General features: G+C 35.7%; 1 protein-coding gene across 9 annotated transcripts in view; it reads left to right on the top strand.

Moving 5' to 3' along the window:
• The window catches only part of TACC2 (transforming acidic coiled-coil containing protein 2), a 184259-nt gene that overhangs the window by 146279 nt on the left and 14614 nt on the right, over positions 1-23366 (top strand). For 7 of the 9 annotated variants that reach the window (XM_058187263.1, XM_058187269.1, XM_058187268.1 and 4 more), the window contains 9 exons: positions 1257-1317; positions 3924-4131; positions 11206-11267; positions 11996-12108; positions 12929-13088; positions 13880-14020; positions 14918-15007; positions 21006-21143; positions 22527-22603. In XM_058187263.1, the coding sequence (XP_058043246.1) occupies positions 1257-1317; positions 3924-4131; positions 11206-11267; positions 11996-12108; positions 12929-13088; positions 13880-14020; positions 14918-15007; positions 21006-21143; positions 22527-22603 (1050 nt within the window). Of the gene's footprint in view, positions 1-1256; positions 1318-2248; positions 2711-3923; positions 4132-11205; positions 11268-11995; positions 12109-12928; positions 13089-13879; positions 14021-14917; positions 15008-21005; positions 21144-22526; positions 22604-23366 lie in introns of those variants that run through there. The other 2 variants (XM_058187264.1, XM_058187267.1) reach the window with 2 other exon arrangements.

Here is a 23366-nt window from a genome sequence, read left to right as displayed (position 1 = left end):
TGCAGTCTTGTGACTGCACTAGGTACTCAGCAGCTGGGCCACATTTATGGCCATTAGCAATGGCCATGACTGCATTTTACAATGGTTTTGCTGAAAACTGGCATTTGTTTTCAGCAGTTCTGCACCCTTCGTGAACTATTGCTTCACTTAATGACCAAGGTTTTGCTTCACCACTATAGATTCATTTAACAACCATAGTGAGTTGCTGAATGACCATTGCAAAAAAGGGTTGTAAAATTGGGTGGGCCATGTGACTGATTTGTTTTATGACTATTATGAGTTATGACAGAGGGGCTCCATTTTGGTTGTAACTCAAGGACTACCTTTACCAATATATTTTACACAAATTAACTCATTTTTACTTTTACTTTACTTTTTTACCTTGGCTCCTTTGTTTGTTTTTTGCCATCTCAGAAATTAGTTGAGACATAGCTATAATATTAGAAACCGTTAATCTATTGGCACATTGATGCCTATACTTCATTTTTTATATTCTATTTGAATTTTTTAATGCTATTGGAGTATAAATATTTATAGTATAACCTGAAGAAAACAAAAAGGATATGGATACAAGCAAATGATACATACTTATTATAAGATTTAATAAATTCTCCGGCAGTATTGTTAACTGCACATTTGCAGCTAGCAAGAGTTAGAAGATAAGATCAACACCTGAACCCTTGTCCCATATCTGCCTTGCTCGAATTGTGTGGTCTTGTTCATCGGTATTTTGCATGCATTTTGTTTATTTGTCATTTGTTTGGCATTGAAGTAGGATACCTGAGATGGTAGTTTGGTAGATAAAATTGAAGACATTTTCACAACACTTACATATCTATGTTGGTGTTGCATTTGATGAGCAGTGATATCCTGATAGATCTCAGAGCAAGAACTTATCCTGATCAAGATTCTTATTTACTGAATTATCTTATGTTGGTCATTCTCCAGTATCACTGTAACTGTTTTGTTGTTTTCAACAGTACCCACATCTATATCTCATTGTCTGGACTGACTTTTTACCTTAATATAAAACTCAGTTTAATTGAATTTTTGTAATTATCTTATGCTTGATTTTTAATTTGGTAAAGACTGAGTCTTAAGAGTGCATGATAAGCAAAGGACACAGCATGCTCTTCTTTGATGTTTACATGCTAAGTTTCTGAAACAGGCAGTCTTCATAATATATTCATTAGCTTTTTCTTGTTGTGTCATTTTTATTGGTTGGCCATACTCAAGAGTTTCCATTTCCTTTCCAGTGACACTTTTAGGGTGAAAAAGTCACCAAAAAGATCTCCACTGTCTGATGCACCTTCACAGGTAAGGCGCTTCAACAAGCTTTTCTTTAAGTATTTCTTTTTTTAAGGTACATTCAGTAGCAATTAATTATCCACTTTCTCAAAACTTACAAAAGAAAGGCAACTCAGATGACTAGATTGGAAATCATCTTCCCACAGTTAATATTACAGAGCCAGCACAACAAAAGGAAACTAAATAATCATGACAGAAAAGGAGGCATCAAATGAGCAAGCATCAAGTAAATGTTAGATCACATTCAACTAATGTTTAGGAGGATTTGAAAATTGGCATACAGGCACCCTTTTTTTAAAAAAAATGTTGAAATTGTTCAAGCTTTCATTGAAATTTGAAACTGAGCTTATTTCTTTTTTTGTTTTGTTTTGTTTTGTTTAGCACACAATGACTTTTGGCTGCATATGATGCAATCTATACTACCATGACAGATAATAATGTTCAATGCTATAATAATATTTATCTAGAATTATTGGCTGAATTCCAAGTCTCAATCTGGGGTTCTTATAAACCAAAATATAAACCAAAAGTCATCTGAGCTTTTTTTTTTTTTAATTTTGCAATAAAATCTATGTAACCTAGTTATTAGGGAACTATGACTGATAAAACATTAAAAAAACATGATTTAATCAATCATTAGACCTATACTACTTAAGACAGTGATTTTCAGATCTCTGAAATAAATCAAATGTCATCCTTCTACAGTTTTAAAATGAAGATCCCAAGGCCTGATTATGAATTGGAATAACATGCATAGCATGAAAAAGAGTTCCAGAACCCAGGTGGAGTAGTAGTAAAGTAGTTCTTCTCCTGCACCTACAACCATTTACATTTAATCAAACTCTTAAGAAGAAAGCAAAAGAGAACTGGATCCATGAAAGAAGACAATTGCTTCTTTCTTTGTAGCACAGTAATTTTTTAACCTTTATTTTCTCCTTAGGAATCTATGGTACTGCCTGCTACTGAAATGCCCTCTGTTGTATCCACTGTGGTACATGCAACAGATGAGGAAAAACTGGCATCTTCTGTGGGTAATCAGAAATGGACTTGTATGACAGTGGATCTCGATAATGATAAGCAGGATTATCCTCAGCCATCAGATCTCTCATCATTTGTAAATGAAACAAAGTTCAGCTCCCCTACAGAAGGTAAACTGGGAAAAGAAGATATAATCGCTGTTTTATTTATTTGAGGAGGGAAATTTTGGCCCAGGATGACAAGAAACAATGGATATCATTGCTATCATAGTATACTTACTGGTCCATTTAAATAGGCATTATTTACTTATTTTTTAAAAATTCATTTATAAAAGTTATTGGCCATCCATCTTCCATAGGTTAACTTTGGGCAGCTTACAGTCATAAAAATATGTCTATACATATACAATTAAAACATAAATAATTAAAATCAGACATTAAAACCTAAGGACACATGGGGAGGAGGGGGCGGAGTGAGGGGAAGTGGGGTTTATTACTACTTGATCAACCACGTCCACAGTGCTGTCCCCTTACTGGGGCCCCAATCCAACTGGCAGAGCCATATCTTTAGGGGGGTTGGGGCCAACCTCACAGCGAGGGGGGGAGGCAAGATGTTCCACAGAGCAGAGAAGGCACTACTGGACCATACCAGGTAGACTGATCCGGTGGACAGGACCCTCAGCATGCCTCCTTTGCCAGCACAAGTGGAATGGCCCAATCCCAGTGGGGTGTGATGGTCCCTCAAATTAGCTTTATCTTGATTATTTTAAAACACTTTTTTGTGCCAAGACTCTTTAGAAATGGTCCAAAAAATTCTGAAGTCACTAGTTCATTCTAATTGCCATAAGTGGAGATAGTAATACATGTTACATTTCTGTGCACTATTACATCCTTGTGGAGTGCCCACATTCAAACTCTACTTTTGATTTTATTGCTACATTAAATGGCTCTGTTTTGATAAAACCCTAGTAAGTGTCATTTGTCAGAAACCATTTAAAAAAACTATTCCAAAGGAAAGAAAGGAAAAGGTGCCTACTAGAGTAAGGACAGGTTTGTTTTATTTTGTTTTGTTTTGTTTAGCACACAATGACTTTTGGCTGCATATGATGCAATCTATACTACCATGACAGATGATAATGTTCAATGCTATAATAATATTTATCTAGAATTATTGGCTGAATTCCAAGTCTCAATCTGGGGTTCTTATAAACCAAAATATAAACCAAAAGTCATCTGAGCTTTTTTTTTTTTAATTTTGCAATAAAATCTATGTAACCTAGTTATTAGGGAACTATGACTAATAAAACATTAAAAAAACATGATTTAATCAATCATTAGACCTATACTACTTAAGACAGTGATTTTCAGATCTCTGAAATAAATCAAATGTCATCCTTCTACAGTTTTAAAATGAAGATCCCAAGGCCTGATTATGAATTGGAATAACATGCATAGCATGAAAAAGAGTTCCAGAACCCAGGTGGAGTAGTAGTAAAGTAGTTCTTCTCCTGCACCTACAACCATTTACATTTAATCAAACTCTTAAGAAGAAAGCAAAAGAGAACTGGATCCATGAAAGAAGACAATTGCTTCTTTCTTTGTAGCACAGTAATTTTTTAACCTTTATTTTCTCCTTAGGAATCTGTGGTACTGCCTGCTACTGAAATGCCCTCTGTTGTATCCACTGTGGTACATGCAACAGATGAGGAAAAACTGGCATCTTCTGTGGGTAATCAGAAATGGACTTGTATGACAGTGGATCTCGATAATGATAAGCAGGATTATCCTCAGCCATCAGATCTCTCATCATTTGTAAATGAAACAAAGTTCAGCTCCCCTACAGAAGGTAAACTGGGAAAAGAAGATATAATCGCTGTTTTATTTATTTGAGGAGGGAAATTTTGGCCAGGATGACAAGAAACAATGGATATCATTGCTATCATAGTATACTTACTGGTCCATTTAAATAGGCATTATTTACTTATTTTAAAATTCATTTATAAAAGTTATTGGCCATCCATCTTCCATAGGTTAACTTTGGGCAGCTTACAGTCATAAAAATATGTCTATACATATACAATTAAAACATAAATAATTAAAATCAGACATTAAAACCTAAGGACACATGGGGAGGAGGGGGCAGAGTGAGGGGAAGTGGGGTTTATTACTACTTGATCAACCACGTCCACAGTGCTGTCCCCTTACTGGGGCCCCAATCCAACTGGCAGAGCCATATCTTTAGGGGGGTTGGGGCCAACCTCACAGCGAGGGGGGGGAGGCAAGATGTTCCACAGAGCAGAGAAGGCACTACTGGACCATACCAGGTAGACTGATCCGGTGGACAGGACCCTCAGCATGCCTCCTTTGCCAGCACAAGTGGAATGGCCCAATCCCAGTGGGGTGTGATGGTCCCTCAAATTAGCTTTATCTTGATTATTTTAAAACACTTTTTTGTGCCAAGACTCTTTAGAAATGGTCCAAAAAATTCTGAAGTCACTAGTTCATTCTAATTGCCATAAGTGGAGATAGTAATACATGTTACATTTCTGTGCACTATTACATCCTTGTGGAGTGCCCACATTCAAACTCTACTTTTGATTTTATTGCTACATTAAATGGCTCTGTTTTGATAAAACCCTAGTAAGTGTCATTTGTCAGAAACCATTTAAAAAAACTATTCCAAAGGAAAGAAAGGAAAAGGCGCCTACTAGAGTAAGGACAGGTTTGTTTTATTTACTAGAGGGGCAGAGCAGTTAAACATGTGATATTTCTCCTTCATAATTGAATTGCATGATTTATTTTGAATATGTAGAACTTATTTCTTAATCTGGGATGAAGTTGTGTCTGATGTGGTCCCAACTCATCACAAAGATTCAGGTTGGAAAAAGGTGGTATTCAGAAGATTGGAAATATCTTTTATCTTTGGATTACCATCCACTCAGTATATACATTCTAATGGGCATGTAATCAATAGAGACTTTAGCTATGCATAAACAGAGCTACTTCTCAATATTTATTGGCTTTTTGATACTTTTATTGGGGTAATTATTACAATAAATGAATCAACTCAGAACTTTTACCTTTCACCACATCTCATTGTCAACAAATGCTACCTTCATGCATCATTATGGATATAACTAGCAATGATGCTAATTTGATTTATTTATCAAATCATCATCCATTAGATTCTGAGTAATTTAATTTACTACATTGACAATTTTCTTTTCTTTTGAGTTAAGCAGGCTGGTATAAGTAAAAAAAAAGTCAAAGAAATTTGAAATAATAACTCTCCTCCCTACCATTAAAAGAATATTGAAATAATTCAAATTAATAATTCAATGCCTGGTGAAAAAGGAGGGTTTTAAATATTTTGAGGGGAATGCCTAAAGCAAGGTTCTAGGTACACTCTATTAATCTATTCCATAATGTTATGGTCACTACTAAGAAAGTACATGTTCTCTTTACTATCAGAGAAGATAGGACCATAAGTATTATAATTGATATAATACTGCATAGACAGTAAGCATTTTGTGACCAAAGAGCATATTTGCATTTTCTCTGAGATCAACATTTCTGCCATTTTTGATTTCTTATATAGGTTAAAATGTTTCCTTAAGTCTAATGGTTCTGTTTTGCTCTTACTTCCCACAGTCCCAGCGAACTCTTTGGCTTTAGGGTACATCTAGGAGAAGAAGTGCCAGGTAGTAGTAAAAAACAATGAAGAGCATTTAAAATAATCATATGAAATAGCATTGAACTTCCTAATAGTTCATTAATTTTAACAATGACTTGACCTACAAGAGCCAAGTATCTTGAGGAAAAAGATCATTTCTGACTAAGGATTAAATATAGTGAGAGATTTTAGAAGGGATTTTTGTGATGGTAATAATTAAAGGTCAACCACCTAATATTTAAAGGAAATGGTATCCTTTCTTGAGGAAACCATCCTATTAGACTTGTAATTTCTATCTGAGGCTAGCACATTATGGCTCAATATCTCCTCATCTATGAGTCACAGAGTGACTTCAGTCTAATCACCTTTGTATAGATATACCTGACATAGCAGCTTATTGTAAAAATAATATTGCAACAAGAAAAAAGGAATATAGAAGACGACTTCCGGTATCCGGTGGCAACGGACGTCTGGAAGGCTTCTCCTGCCTCCAGTGTCCGAATCCGGCCGCCGCCGAGGCCCTTAGGGGCCAGGTGTTCCGAAAAGGACACCTGCCGCACGGACGGCTCGCCAGGGGTCTCCCAGCCGATATACAGGACTGGGGGGACCGATGCTGGCGCGTCCTAGGCTCGGCGGGGTTCGGAGGCCACAGGCCGCGGCCATTATTTTGGTCGTCGCCTGGGCCGCTGTGCTCGGTGACACCGGGGCTTTGGATTTATAATTGCAGCAGCCTGGTGGTGAACAGGAACGGAGAAGAATTGAGGAATGAAGAAGGAAGGGATATCGGCAAATGTGGTGGAGTACTCCGGAGTGCGGGGGTTTTTCTCCCCTGCGACTGGAAGGAGTACGAATCACTTTGGAGAGAGGAGAACTTAAAATAACAAGATTACGGTTTTGTGGAGCTCTGGAGAAAGAGGTGATGGAGAAATTTAGGAGGGAGGTTTGAGGCCCCTCCTCTGGGGAACAATGGTGGCGTCCAGCTTCCGCCTTCACTATGAGAATCTTGATGACATCACTTCCCTTCGGCTTCCTGGTTGACTAACTGTACTCTGGACTCGTTGCTCCTGTGAGTGCCCCCTGGTGGATCCGGAGGAAATTATAAGGATACTGTGCTTGCCTGAGGATTTTAAAATTTTTTTTAAATGGCAAAAGGTCAGAGACCAACTGCTGGAGAAATGGAGAATTCTGGAAAAGTTATCTAATATGGACAAGAAACTGGATGAAATAAGAGCAGAAATTGTGACTATCCAAAAGGATTTAAAGGATACTCAACAAGTCTCAGCAGAAAATAAGCAGAAAGTGGAAGGTCTGGAGGGTGAGATGCGGGCAGTGCAGAAAAGAGGGGAGACGACAAGCAATGCTGTGCTTGGACTACAGATGGATAAAATGTCTTATTTTCTTAGGTTTCAAAATTTGGAAGAAGTGGACCAAGAAGACTTGAGAGATGTTGTGACTAAACTGTTGGGAGAATTTCTTGGGAGAGGTGTTGATTTTATGAATTGGGATGTGGATCGAGTTTATAGAGTTAATTCACAATATGCACGCATGCAGTTCCTAGAGAGGTTCATGTCAAATTTGTGAAAAGAGAGACGAGATGAAATTCTTAGAAAACATAGGAGTGGGGCACTGACTTATAGGGGCAGGAGATAGCCATTCTGAGGCAGATTCCCAGACAGGTACGTGAAATGAGAAAGAAATATTATTTTTTATCAAGCAAATTGTACCAGAAGGGAGTGGGCTTCAGATGGCTGATGCCAGAGGGATTGATGATTTTCCGGGAGGGCATTACGAAAAAAATTAGTACAATTGCGGAGGCTGCGGCCTACGTGGAGGAACACAAAGCCCTCCTGGATTTAGATGACCCAGGAATTGAAGAAGGGGAGGTTATAGACCATGAGGCGGCTGCCGCTGTTGCGGCCCTGGAGTTGGGTCAGGCTGAACCCAGAGTTCTGAGATCCAAAACTAGGAAGTGACAAAGATATTTGGTATTGTGTTGGTTTTCCTTATTCTCTTTCGTATGATATTCTGATTATTCTTGACCCTTCCTTATTGTGTAAGATTGAAACTTAGCTACTTCGTATCACCTGCTTGCCATATGGCTGTTGTATGTGTTTAAAATTTTGAGTAAAATTCTTATTATGTATAAGAAAAATGAAAATTTACCATACCTGATATGTATTTGCATAAAATTTTTTTTGACCAATAAAAACTTTTTATAATAAAAAAAAAAAAAAAAAAAAAAAGAAAAAAGGAATATATATTCTACCTTGAATTTCCTGAAAACAGTTTGGAATAAAAATAAAATAATAAAGCGTAGTAGTTATGGAACATAAGTAAAGATTGCAATGTTTAAACAAGATTTGCAGTCAAAGATACATCATTATATTGGTAACATAGGATTTAAAGTCAATGCAGGCTGGCATTTAACCTCAATATAAATATTAATTTGTCTAAGGGTTACTTGTGGCTCAGATTGCCTATTAATTATGGTAGTGTTTCCTCTGTGGAGGTTTTTTTAAACATAATCATACCTTCCTCCTGGAATTTCCTTTGGGCTTCATTTGGAGACTTCAGAGTAATTAAAGCGTTCTGAGAATTTGCACTACTTTCTCCTATTAGCTGAATACTGAGATAAGGAAGAATGCTAGTTAGCAAAGGAAGAAGCTCAAATATTGAAACTAACACCCAAATACCTCAGAGGTCCTGTTTATACCCTTGCTAATTCATTAGAATTCTTTCTTGCCTTGCTCCTCAATATAATTAATCATTTCAGTTATGAAATATATATATAATTTTGTTCTGAATTGCTAGCTTGTATAATATTTTGGAATGTCAAGGGCTAAACAGCTATCAGCCCTAGTTTTTAAAACTCAGTTATATTTATGGTAAAAATTTCAGTAAATATTTAGACAACAGAAAGTAATACAAGCTTCATATATCTATAGTCAACTTTTCCCACCTTGAAGTAATGCAGGTTTTCTGGACATCAGTTCCCATGATCCTCAGTCAGCTGCTCTCAGTTGTCAGGTGGGAAAGACAAGGTCCACAAATGAAGGTCCAATCAAACTGAATTATTGCTGTATAGGAATGATCTCAAACAATGGTTAGCACCTGCTTGGAGTTAGATAAGGGTACACAGAATTCAAAGATGAGTTATTCGTGTGATTGTGACTATGCAGGGATTCTAGGTTGATCCCTCTTTTAACTCCACCCCCAGCTTCTGCCATTTTTTCTTCTACACAGTGGATATACAGGTTAGATTGAAACCCATTTGGAGCCCCTCCCCAATTCCCCAGGCTGGAAAAACTTATCTTTTCCAATAAACGTTGCCAGTAAAAATTCTATTTTATAAAAATTGTGTGTGAGCAGATTACTTCAGAATTTGCTTGTTTTTAATTAATTTTCATTTTAAATTTATTTTTATTGTTAATTTTATTATTCCATTACTATTAGGAACATGTCCATATATTTTTGTTTTTAAGTTGACTTAAATAATAGAAAGCAGCTATTTTTATTTTATTATTAAATTAGTCAAGATTTAACTAGCAACAATTGGTGTAAGATATTTAATTCATGCCATGTTTGCATTTAAAAGTTCCAGAAATATTACATCTGGCATATTAAAAGAGAGTTAAGGAATTGCGCATTTTCACACTAACAAATGCCACAATTAACACATTTTTCTGTGATTGTGGCAGGTTTGCTTATAGCATTCTTTTAATTACCAATGTAGTTTTATGGCAGAATATGTAGAAACGTTACACCTAATACAAATGTAATAATGATTTCAGTTTGTTCTTTTCATATCTTTTTTAAAATGAAGACATTTCTTACCTCCATGACACTTTTCATTTTAAATAGAGAGGACATATGATTTCAGCTAAATATATTTCCAGACAATGATTTAAACCAGTTGAAACCATTTATATATGTACATGGTCCACTGCCTCATAGACTCTACCTTTGCTGAAAAATGAGCTATTTTCCTATCTTGTAAATGTTTTATTTTCAACTGCCGCTACTTATTTTAAGCAAGAAAGTTTAAACACTTAGATCAGGGATGGAAGTTAGAGATAGCATCCAGGCTGGTTCATGACAATTCAAAGTAAAAAAATGGGAGTATAAAAAATACCAGACACATAACTGGAGGGTTTAACCTTTTCCCTGGTGTACAATATTCCCCTAGCCAGTTTTTGTGGGGGGGAGGGGGGAGGATATTTGTTTATTAGTTAGTAGGGCAGACAAGTACTTTTGTACGGAAGAAAGTAGTTGGGTAGAATGATCTCATAGAAAGAGAGCAAGGGAAGGGTAACATTTGAGCATCGTGTCCTTTTGCCCTTTGAATCTTCACCAGGCTCATTTCCTGTTCAAATGTTCAGTAGCTGCTGAAGCTGCCTAGATTTCTCCTACCATAAACCACTGATCTGACACTTGCTGCTGAAAATTAGTTTTCTAAGCAAATGCTTAGGGTAGCAGCATTCTTCTCCAGCAAAGGAGGACTTTCCATGTGTTTAATTGAACTTAATGGTCCTGGATATTCTCATAACTGTTTCTGGAAATACAGTCTGGCAATTCCAGATGGTGCTACTTTTTTTTTTCAGTAAGGAAAGACATTGTTTAATTAATTTGAGCAGATCCGTGTTGGGAAGAAAGAAATAACTTTGGAAAAGGCATCAGCACTTTTTCTTTTACAGATAACTATGTGGGATACCCTAGCTTTGATAATTATTAGACTTATTAAAAATATTTTTGGAGGGGGTAGTACTATCCTACACTTCATGTAATAATGAAAGGATGCAGTAGTCTTTTTGCATGTAAATATACACCCTATTCATGAATAAAAGATGCATTATCATATTAAGTAGTATTGTTTGACAATTCAGCAGCTTATAAATAGATTTTCCATTCGAACAAATAGCACTTAAAAATTAATTTAGCTATATATTAATAGTTTAAAATTTGTTGGGTATTTATTGTGTTTTGGGGTTTTTTTGAAAATCACACGAGTTAATTTGACAAAGAATGAAGAAGAAACGAAGAATATGTATTTATTATAAGGGCCTAAATTATAATTGGAATGAACAAACTTTAGTCCTAGTTTATGCTTTCAAACTGCGCAAAAATCTTTCTTCAGCATGTTCTGGGTTATAATTCATTACTCTGATTTTAATGTCTAGGGAATGTATGCTGTCCATAAGAAAACATGTTTCCTTTCCTTACTAAAGACATTTTTACTTTGTATTTCAGAGCTGGAATATGGCAACACATATGAAATAGAATACATGGAAAAAATTGGTTCTTCCATAGCTGTAAGTTTATACTTGTGGATTTCTTGTTGCTTCCTCTTACAGTATTTCTCTAGGGTGTATATATAGAGGAAAGTCACAGTGCTTCCAATTGAGTTATTCATTTGCATGCAGAACAGCTAAAAGGTTTGCCAATTTATTCTGTAATTACTTTGATATACTTGAATTTTGGGAATTACTTTTAGCATTGTAATATAGAATAGAATAGAATAGAATTTTTATTGGCCAAGTGTGATTGGACACACAAGGAATTTGTCTTGGTGCATATGCTCTCAGTGTACATAAAAGAAAAGATACCTTCATCAAGGTACAACATTTACAACACAAATGATGGTCAATATATCAATATAAATCATAAGGATTGCCAGCAACAAGTTATAGTCATACAGTCATAAGTGGAAAGAGATTGGTGATGGGAACTATGAAACGATTAATAGTAGTGCAGATTCAGTAAATAGTCTGACAGTGTTGAGGGAATTATTTGTTTAGCAGAGTGATGGCCTTCGGGAAAAAACTGTTCTTGTGTCTAGTTGTTCTGGTGTGCAGTGCTCTATAGCGTCGTTTTGAGGGTAGGAGTTGAAACAGTTTATGTCCAGGATGCGAGGGATCTGCAAATATTTTCACGGCCCTCTAATATGTTTCAGGATATGATATATGATATGATACGATAGTTAGGAGACGTTCTAGGTAAGATGTATAGTAACATTGTTTGTATATTTCTTTGACACAAGGATGATGATGGCCAGACAAAGCAATCTTTGTACCTTATGTTCAATGCTCAGCAAGAGAGTCCAATCAAGTCTCCTCCAGTCCGTTTATCAGATTCTACAACTCCTTGTTCTGGGTACTTTTTTGCATTATCTATTAAACCAATTGTAAAAAATATGGCCTAATCAGAGCTAGAAATAGTACTTTTCTTGAAGCTTTTGTATTGTTCCACATACTGTGTGTGGTAAATTATTTAATTGAGTATGCTTTGGAATGGCATAGAAAAAAATAAGGTTTTTTTTAATTTGCATTTATATCCCGCCCTTCTCCGAAGACTCAGGGCGGCTTACACTATATTAATCAATAGTCTTCATCCATTTGTATATTATATACAAAGTCAACTTATTGCCCCCAACAATCTGGGTCCTCATTTTACCTACCTTATAAAGGATGGAAGGCTGAGTCAACCTTGGGCCTGGTGGGACTTGAACTTGCAGTAATTGCAAACAGACTGTCTTAGTCTGTTGAGCCACCAGACATTTAATATGTCGTTACCCCATTAATGTCCGAGAGGAGAAAATGACAACTTAAAATAATTCATAAAGAGATTTATATATACAACTTTAAACATCTAATAATAACTGTATTCATTTATAGTAGTAATGCTGGCAGATATAGATTTAACAATAGAATGAACTAAAAAGTAAAATATTGCATCATAGTTATGATATAGAATAGAACTATATTGTTCTCTTACCTCAGAAGTCTGCATTCAGATGCTGGAATAAGACCCTGTGTTATGCCATCATTTTAAACAAATGCTAATTTTAAATGGAAATAATAACCATAATCTTGAGATTTAAGACTGAGATGTAACGAAAGAATATGTAGGCAGTTTGGTGTCAGTGAATGTATTCTGTTAACCAATTCAGAAACATACTATCCTCTTTCCCAAGGTCAAGTCTGGAAGAAACAGAAAGCCAGCTTTCCTGTAGTATAAAACTACAGCACCCAGCTTCACGATCCCTGGTAACTAACCAAGAATCATCAGTACAGTCCCCAGATAAAACAAAAGAACTGGAATCTGTGTCCATAGGAAGTGCTTCAGACAACATAGTAAGTTATCAAGGGTTTGGAACATGTCTTTATTGTGTATCCAGCTTGACTGTAAATCAAGCTTGCTGTAGATCATTGGTCTGAAACTGTTCGACCCAATTAACCCCTTTCCCAATTTCCAATAATGCCATTTCACCCTTTCCCCCTCACCAACCCCAGATGTTGTTCTTAGCAGTCCCAAACTGGATTTTCAACATATAAATTAGCAATTACAAATTTTTGTTTTACAACAATTTAGGACATGCCCCTGTGCTCTAGATTATCATTTCTTCAATGGCCCAGGGCCATTTCTTGAAAAATATAAAATATATAAAATAATTCTCTCTGCTTCTATAAGACTTGTGCAAATCCCATCTCTTGTTTACATGTCTACAACAAACAAACAAATACTACAACACTAGTTCCCAAAAACATTTCCCAGCTACAGTTTGGGAAACTCTGCTATGGACTGACTTTTCCAAACCTGGTTGCAATTTGTGGTTCTTACACATCTAGTGTTATCAGTCTGCCAAAAGTTCTTTGGAAATGGAATTATTTCACGAGTAAAAAAGAGTATAACAGAAAATAATTCTTAATTTTTTGAAAAAGAAAAATCTACAGTATATGTGAACTATTCCGTGGTATTCAAATTCTTATTTTTTCTTGCCAGATCTCAAGTTTTTATGGTCTAAGTGAAAAAATAGATATTTTACTTCAGATTTGGTTGGTATTTCCAATATATTTATAGGCACTAATGAGTAGTTTTAATTATGAGTGGTTTTATCAATTTCTTTAACTTTCTTGCTCTTCAGATCAGTCCTGAAGATCCCTATGTTTCCGCTGATGCTCTCCTTAGTAGAATATCTCATCCGCCTTCAGTATGTGATCAGCTTCAGTATCTGGAGCCCGACTTAGCGGAAAAGAATCCACCAGTATTTGCTCAGAAACTTCAGGTTTGTACTCCTTATGAATGTTCTGGTGTGATGAGGGCAGATTTCTAAAGTGTAGCAAAACTCTGCCATAAAAAACCCCTAAAAATTGTTCATTCTCCCTCTCTCTCTCTCTCTCTTCCTCCCTCCCTCCTTCTTTCTCTCTCTCTCTCACACACACACATTGTATTAGCTTGTTTCCAAAGAAAAACGGTGTATAATATATTGATTTTTCATAGTTTCACATATTTACACCTTCCTTTCCAATAATTTAGTATCTGCCATGTGAATGGTCGGTCTACATCTTTACATTATATTCATTTCATCTACCCAGCTCTCTGGTCATGACAGATTAATGGAGATTCAGTCACGATGCTGCATCTGCCATCTTGCAGATTTTGACATGCCCTTCTCCCCTCCCCCTCCCTTTGTCAGCTATAACTAAACAGTGTTTAGCTCTGCTTAACTGTAAACACCTTTTCTAAAATTGTTTTGGTGACATTTTACTGATACTAACCATTCAATATGTAGCTTATAGCTAAAGCTCAGGTATGTGTAATGAGCTCCCTGAGGAATAAATGCACATCAGAAAGGGTTTTATGATTAATTTAATGAAAAAATTAAGAGAGATGGTTGCATGTTAAACATTTCATGTCATTTCTCCTTAAATATTGCATCACAATGACCTATAATGTAACTCTTTTGGCTTAGCATGTTGTGTTGGTGGATCAGCCATTGTGGTTTCTTCAGTCATTGGTAGTTAAAATCCATGATGGCCTAGTAGAGTATGTGGACCTCAGCCAGTATGTATGCAATATCCTAAAACAATGGTATTAATGAATTTTGTAACTATGGGCATTTGTCTTTGCATCATGCTTAATGGATTTTCCCTGTACATTGTCACAACCGTCTCACTGGCAGGAGGAATTAGAATTTGCTGCAATGAGGATAGAAGCCCTGAAGCTAGCCAGACAAATTACCTTGTCTTCTTTCAACTCCTTAGATACTGAGGTATCTTCTGTGCCTGCAGTTTGTGTGCTTAAAAACCATGTTGCTGCTTTCACTTTAACAATAAGTTTTTCTGAGTGGTGATGCTGGATGATTTTGGTCCATTGCTATGTAGAAAGATAGAAAAAAGCATGTGAAAGTTTCTTTTCTCTAATCTCAGACACGGTCATGTTCCACTTTGCAGATATGTTTCAAAAATGACGATCACATGATGTGGTGGCGCAGTGATTAGAATGCAGTATTGCAGGCTAATTCTACTGACTGCCAGCAGTTTGGCAGTTCAATTTTGACCAGTTCAAGGTTGACTCAGCCTTCCATCCTTCTGAGGTCCATAAAATGAGCACTCAGATTGTTGGGGGAAATATGCTGACTGTAAACCACTTAGAGAGGGCTGTAAAACACCGTGAAGAGGTATATAAGTCTTAAGTACTATTGCTATTGATCACAGGAATACATTTGGGCACCATTTTCTTATACAGACCTGTGATTTTCACAGTTTAATTTTTTGATACATACTGGAAATGTAAATGAGCCTGGTGATTTCTTTAGAAGGGCATGGAAAAGACACTATGTATGTTATGGAAAATATTCAGAGTTTGGAGAGTGGCAGACACAGATGCAATTGGGTGAATATATGAGATATTCACAGTTGTGTGAAATATATCACTTTATATCCAAAAGTTCAGTATGGCAAGAATTCAGAAAACTGTTCTGTGTGTGCGTGTGGGGTTTTTTTTTTTAATCCTTTTGTAAATGCAATAATTCACCAAATTGGGGACACTCGCTATAGCATTTTATTGCTTGAAAACTGGCTTTATCTGCAGGCCAGTGATTGCAGGTATTGAGAAGCGAAAACTGGTACTCACCCAGTTTAAGAAATGGATGGGTTTGGATCCAGGATTTTCTTCCCACAGTTTCTTCCCAACTTTTCCCATCTGTAGAAGATTTCTGATCTAGAAAGCTCTTCTTTCCTCCTGTAATCCCCCAGGCCCTTTCAAAATACTTCCTATATGGTTGTTGGCCTCAGTGAGAGGTGGTCTTGCAAAAGAATGGGAGATTAAGCAAGCTGCATCTATCTCTTCCCATTGGCTGGCACAAACAAAACTGCATCTAGAATTGTTGCCATGGGGAATGGGGTGGACTTTAAACATTGTCTAAATTGTCCAAAACTGCAATAAAGAGCTTTAATCATAAGCAAGAAAAGAAATGGTGTCTATATAGTCAAACAGAACCCGCAAACTGAGGTATCCCTTTGTTGACCTAAACAATTTTGACAAACTCTGTGAGGTCAAAACTGCACACTGCATACAAGAAACTGCAAATGCCAGGATTCTCATCTGTGTGTGTGTGTGTGTGTGTGTGTGTGTGTGTGTGTGTGTTAGGAATTGTCTGAGGATGACGGTTTTGATCTTTAGGCAACAATCCATATCTCAATTGTCTAAGAAGGTGGTTTAAAATAATGGGAGGAAACAGATTTTAAGAAGAGGAAGAGGCCTCATATGTTAATCTCTTCTTCATTCATTAAGATCAAAAATGTTTTGTTTCTTTTTTTTCCCTGCTATGCCCACAGCATGCTGGCTGTTGACATATTGGAGTGAAGTTGAGCCTGTGGTGCATGCAGCTTAAACTAGAGTGAAATGTTAGTTTTTAAATCATGCATTTGATCTGTGCCGCTCCCCTGGAAGACTCCTTATGGTGATATCAGTAGAAAGGAGGTCATGGGGTTTCTCTTATTGGAGGTTATGTGTGCCTTGTGTTTCTTGTTTTCTTTTGTTTTTAAATACTGAGGCCACCTTAATATTTGCCTGCCAGTGCTGTATCACAGACTGAAAACATACATTTCAAAACAGGGAGGTATGAACTATTGCAATTAATTTATTAGTTGTAATCTATACAACAGACTACCAAGCTGTACATTTTAACATAATTGTACTTTGCATTACTGTGACTGAGACTCTGCTGTTGGTGATTGACCAAGGTGGATCAGGAGGAAAGTCTTCCTGTTTTTCTTCTTTATGATTATTTGGTCAAATTGTGTAGTCTGAAAAATCAGATAGGTCTGAAAGTATTTCATTTGAATCTGTATGAATGTTGATTTAAACACCTTAGCATTCTTATATATTTAATTTTTTCATACTTCAGATATTTTATTCTGTGTTTCCAGTATTGAGCATTATAACTAATATATTCACACATACGCATGCGCGCACACAAACACAAAGTCTCCCTTATTTAATGAAGATAATGCTAAAAGAATTCTTTACTTCTACTAGTTAAAGCCTGCAACTCCAACATTATAACATCTCTTAGTTAAATCTCTAACAGAGCTGGTCCAGTATGTGTGAGAGTACGAAGTTGGGAGGGACATAGATCACTGCATGTCATCTCCTGGGAAGCTTTCACAAGCCAGGAGGGACATGAGTCTAAAACATAGGTGCTTGCGCGCATACTCCCTAGGATCCTGTCCACTTCCTTGGGAGCAACAGGGTCAAACTGTTCCCAGATAACAGGGTGAGAACCTGCCTTAGGGGCTTCCACCGGACCAACAACCATGCCAGCTTTGCTTGTCATAAGGTCGCCAGATGGGATCACCTGACCCTGGAACATTTTAACCATCATAACTACATGCCAGTTGCCAAGTGTCCAAATTTTGATCCCATGACCAGTGGAATGCTGCAATGACCGAAAGTGTGAAAAACGATCATAGTTACATTTTTCAGTTTGGTATAACTTTGAATAATCCCTAAACAAATGTTGTAAGTTGAGGACTACCTGTATACTTCCTGCCTAGTTGTTTTGTTTTGTTTTTAAAACAAATTTGTCCACTTTTCAAGGTCAAGAAACACACCTCAAGGATTCCAGGAAGGGTACTTTATTTTTATAAAATGCATTAACAGCTCTTGTGCCTTCCACTCCTGGAGGGTCTACAGCAGGAGTGTCAAACTTGCAGCCCGCGGGCTGGATGCATCACATGCTGGCCACGTCCACCCCCGGTTTAGTGAAGGGGGTGAAAGTCATAATACATCATGTAATGATAACATGATGATGAGAGTTTGACACCCCTGGTCTACAGGAATGGGTTGTTCTCCTTCTCATACTTTCTAATTTCATTGGGCTGAGCAACTGTTTACCTCACACATCTCCTTCTCAAAGCTAGAGTTAATTCCTGTTAGAAATTGTAAGCCACTTCTAGGATTGATACACATTTTCTGCTGAGCTGAGGCAGCTGCAGTGACTGGGGAAATATCTCATGAAGCAGATTATGTAGATGCTTCCTCCGTATTCCAAGCCTAATGCTTATCATGTTCTTTTCTAGCCTTGTTGACTATACAGTGTCAAATAACTAAATACTAAATAACTTAATATCATTTGGAAGCTATAAAATATTGCAAAACTACTGGGCATTTTCCCAGAATGAATCAACAAGATGTAATATAATTACATGAATAGCTTGTTAAGTAATTTATCTTAATTAAATTTTTCAAGAGATTGTTGTGACAAATTTAAAAAACAAGCTTTTGGGCAAGCTGCCCTGATTAAATTAAACATAATCTTCCCCCTGTAACATGTTCAGTTGGGAAGTACAATTTTATTTACTTCTTTAAGCAGTCATTATTATAGTCAACATGTTAAATCAGTGATGAGTTGATCTAATAGAACATCCATAGATTTACAATAGACAAGAAATAAGTTGAAATTAAGTATATAGAATTTTCTGAAAATATTGAATTTCTTTTGAGTATCTTGTTATTATATTGCTTCATCTAAATTAAATTTCTGCTTCATATCTACAACTCAATTGCAATTTTTTTATTTTTATCTGTATAATTATTTTTGTGCTATGGTAAAGTGCTTTGGATTCTATGCAAATGGGAGCTCAATTCAAATTATTTGAATGCATAGTAAAAATTTCCAATAGTGAACCTACTAACCTTCATGATAATCTTGATACCAGTTACAAAATCAGTATATTTGCTCTCATAATAATGCTTATATGTGAATAATATTGAATTCATTTTCCATGTGTTTCAGAGGATACATTTTAGTTCTCATTTATAGAAAAAAAAAGGAGCCAAAACTGCATGTTAGGATAGATAAATTAATCTTAGTTTGGGCCCATATCAGTTTCATATATGAATCATAATTGCATTGATGGTTTTATTATTATTTTTAGAGAAAGAAACTGTATATGTGTTTCTATATAAATATTTCAGAGTAGACATTTTCGTACATATTATTTTTGAAACCAAGAAGTATCTCAATATTTAGTAAAGTAAAAACTTGCAAGCAAACAAAGAACCCATTCCTTCACATGCATTCTCTAGAATAATATGAGTCAAGTCACTTCTCTTCTAAAGGTGAAACAAAGGAAATCCTCAAACAGTTCTTGAATTTTATATAGAGATAGATAGATAGATAGATAGATAGATAGATAGATAGATAGATAGATGGATGGATGGATGGATGGATGGATGGATGGATGGATGGATGGATGGATGGATGGATAGATAGATTTTTTTTAAATTCGCATTTATACCCCACCCTTCTCCGAAGACTCAGGGCGGCTTACACTATGTTAGCAATAGTCTTCATCCTATTTGTATATTTATATACAAAGTCAACTTATTGACCCCAACAATCTGGGTCCTCATTTTACCTACCTTATAAAGGATGGAAGGCTGAGTCAACCATGGGCCTGGTGGGACTAGAACCTGCAGTAATTGCAGGCAGCTGTGTTAATAACAGACTGCATTAGTCTGTTGAGCCACAAGAGGCCACAAGAGCCACAAGAGGATTGACTAGGTGCTTGAATCAAATACTGATTGTTATGAATTACTCTAATATAATTCTATTTTAATTAAAAATGTTCAGATCTGCCGGCAACTTAAATATTAAGTAAATACATTGTTAATATTGTGATCACATTCTTATAAAAATAAATCCACATCAACAATTTCCTATTTTATCCTAAATTATTCTACCATCTGCAGAACTATATTTAGGTAACTGCTGGATAGTGGTTTTAGTAATAAGGTTAATATCAAATAAAAAGTGAAAAAGTATAAGCCAAAGCTATAACTATGTTATACACATTTTAAATATGGTGGCCAAAAATGTGTTTTGAGGTATTTGTTGGAACATACTTTGTTCCAAGAAAAGAACTTTATTCTTTTCTTTGGTATTGACTTTCAAATAAAATTCATTTTGCTTTTGTTGATCTTTGTGTCCGTTATTGTATGGTGAATAATACACAGTTCAGTAGATGTCAGGCTGCATCCTGTACAAAGTTGTCCAAATGTATTTTTCTTACTAAGAACTTGATATCATTTTAGCAAAAAAATTGTTTTTAATGAAAAATTGAAATAGCAGCAAAAAAGCGTTCAAGCAGTAGGGTAGGGTGGGATGGGGTAGAATAAAAATAGAAATGGAATGGTAGAACGGGACAGGACATTGGAGGTCTTCTAGTCCAGCCCCCTGCTCAAGCAGGAAAACTGATACCATCAGACAAGCGACTGTCCAGTCTCTTCTTAAAAACCTCCAGTGATGGGGTGCCCATGATGGTTTATACTTGAGTAGGCAGGTTCTCTATAAACCAAACTTTTCCATCCTGAGCTCATTCAGGCATCTTAAAAATTCTAATGTTCATAATTTTTGGAAATTATGGACATTAGAATTTTTAAGATGCAGTCCAATATATTTGGAAGTAATCAGATTGGGGATGCTAACAAAAGCATACTCTCTTCCCAAACTAGTTTCAATGATCACTTTTGGTTCTGAAGCTCAGTGAAATGGTGCTTTGCAGGAAAGATTGAAATTTCCAATATTCTGTATATCGCCAATGTGTAACAGTAACTCTTGTGAAATACCTTAAGAATAAACCAAGATTAATATATCAATTAATTAATTCCACATTTTTTTTCACATTGCATTCTTTTCTCACTTCCTTTGAAATAGTTCACGACTGGAACATATTAATAACTTTTTCTCCTTCTTTGAACAGAGAGACCCTGCAGTTGACCCTTCGATCTCTAAAAGTGCATTGTATTCCCGGATAAGCAGCTCAGAGGGAGAAAATGCCTCCACTCTGCTTTATAAGCAGCAAGACCTGGATACCGCCTTAAGAGTTACCAGGGAAGAGGTAATGGCAATTTTAATCAAGGAAGCCTCCCTATTTATTTTACAGGCATTTTACAAATGCAACCACTTTTTGAAGTTCGTTCTTCCAATTAATTCATTGCAATAAAATTAAATGAATAAATGATTTCCAGTTATTGATCAATGCCAACATTGTGGTAATTTTTTTTAAAGAATCAATTCTCCTTATCTGTTAAACATAATTCAGGGAATGTGTTCCACTTAATTTCTTTAGATTGCTGGTTCCTTATCCAATAAGGAAGTATATATTATTCTATATAGTAATATATATTAATAATAGTTAACAGAAAGCAAAAATTCATTATAGAAAAGTAGATTGGGCAAATTTGGTGCATGTTCTATCTGTTTTTGATCATAATTATTTATTGAGAAAATCCATGTATGGTTGGAATATTTATTATATATCTCTGTTAGGATTTCTTTGTTTACCTAACAAAATACTACATGAGCATCATTTTTTTGTTTATATGTTCAAAGAGTTTGGTAAATATTTGGCAAGACCTAGGTCAATTTTTTTTGTAGAACTAATATAGTAAACAAATCAGACTATTTTATTGTCTAGGTCAGGAGTGTCAAACTCACAACGACACATTGTAATGCAACGTATCGCAACTTTTTCCCCCTTTGCTAAAACGGGGTTGGGAGTGGCCAGCGTGTGACGCATCTGGTCCATGGGCCACAAGTTTGACATCCCTGGTCAAGGTATAGTTTTGTGTATTTGGGAACATAGATATTTAGGTAGTTCTTTAGGTAGGTGTAATAGAATTCACATAAAGGCATGAATAGGACTCACAGGATTTCTTATCTTGCAACTTTAAGACACATGGATTTCAACTTTCAGGATTCCTCAGACAGGCTGGCTAGGAATTCTGGAAATTGAAGTTTATATGACTTAAACTAGCTAAGCTTGAGAAACCCTGATGTACGACATCATTCAAAAAATCACTTCCTGTGGATTCCAAAGCAATCCATTCTCTGCAATAAACTGATGTTTGAAGTATATAATTTGCTTGTATTTGTACTTTGTCTTATCTTAGCAAGAGGGAGAAATGCCAACACATTTTGATTTTATAAAAGTGGTATCTGCAGTAAAAAGTGATGACATAGAAAAGACATGCACATGGTGACATCACATGTGCCACAATCATATACTTGCATCCTGATATCTGACGCAAGTATGTGTGTTACCACAGCATTTGTGTCATATCATTGTGTGTGTTTTATCAGTTGCTCTCCTTACCTTCCCTATGGATGCCTTAATTATAATCTTGCTATTCTTTTCTATCAATTCTTAGAATGTTATGTGGCAAAGTATTTTGTCCTTTTTCAAGCTGATACAACCTTATTTCTTCTCTTTTTAAAAAAGATAGTTGCAAAGGAAAGGATGATTTCAGAATGGAAAGAGAAATATGAAGAAAGTAGGAGGGAAGTTATGGAAATGAGGTTTGTGTAATTTTCTATGAATCAATACTTTTAAAGTTTATGAAACAGTTAAAACATCTTATTTTTTAATCATACTGCTGATGCCAGACTCTTCAGTTTACCAAAATTGATCTGTTGAAAGAAGTGCCCATTTGTGTGTGTGTGTGTTGTTCATAAGACAACATAATCTTCCATAATATGGAAATAGTTTTCCGTTACTTATGTGTATAAATTCTACATAGAAATATGTTACAGCAGTAAACTGTAGTATTCAAGAACTACCTCGAGAGTACCTACTGAATAGAAAAACAGGTTATAAATCAAATAAATAAATAAATAAATAAATAGATTAAATACATATTCTACCTCTTTCTGTTTGAAAAATCCCACAAATAATGTCAAGGTATCTATCAATGCCTTATAAAATTCAGATGAAGAGGTCAGTTGTTTAAATAAGATTTAATCAGCTAACTTTCTTAGGAGAACAAATTCAAAATAGGATATAATTTTAAAGTTTAAGGCAATCCTTTTGAATTGTTTTTATTGTCGTGTTTATGGCTATTTCATAGACTTGAGACATTGCAATAGGGATTTTTCCTCCATTTCTGCAACTCAAAATGTAATTGCTAATTAAATTAACATAGGTCTGTGGAAACTATCTTTCCTCTCTGCTGTCACTTTCTGACAAAATCAGTTCAAAATTTGATCAGTAAGAAGGTAAGAAGTAAGAAGTTAATACATAGAATGGCAGATCTATCTTTGTACTGAAGAAACTGAGAAAACA

Source organism: Ahaetulla prasina, chromosome 6 (assembly GCF_028640845.1).
Source record: "Ahaetulla prasina isolate Xishuangbanna chromosome 6, ASM2864084v1, whole genome shotgun sequence".
Lineage (NCBI taxonomy): Eukaryota > Metazoa > Chordata > Lepidosauria > Squamata > Colubridae > Ahaetulla > Ahaetulla prasina.
Note: the sequence above shows the minus strand (reverse complement) of the source record. Positions and strands in the feature narration are given on the sequence as shown.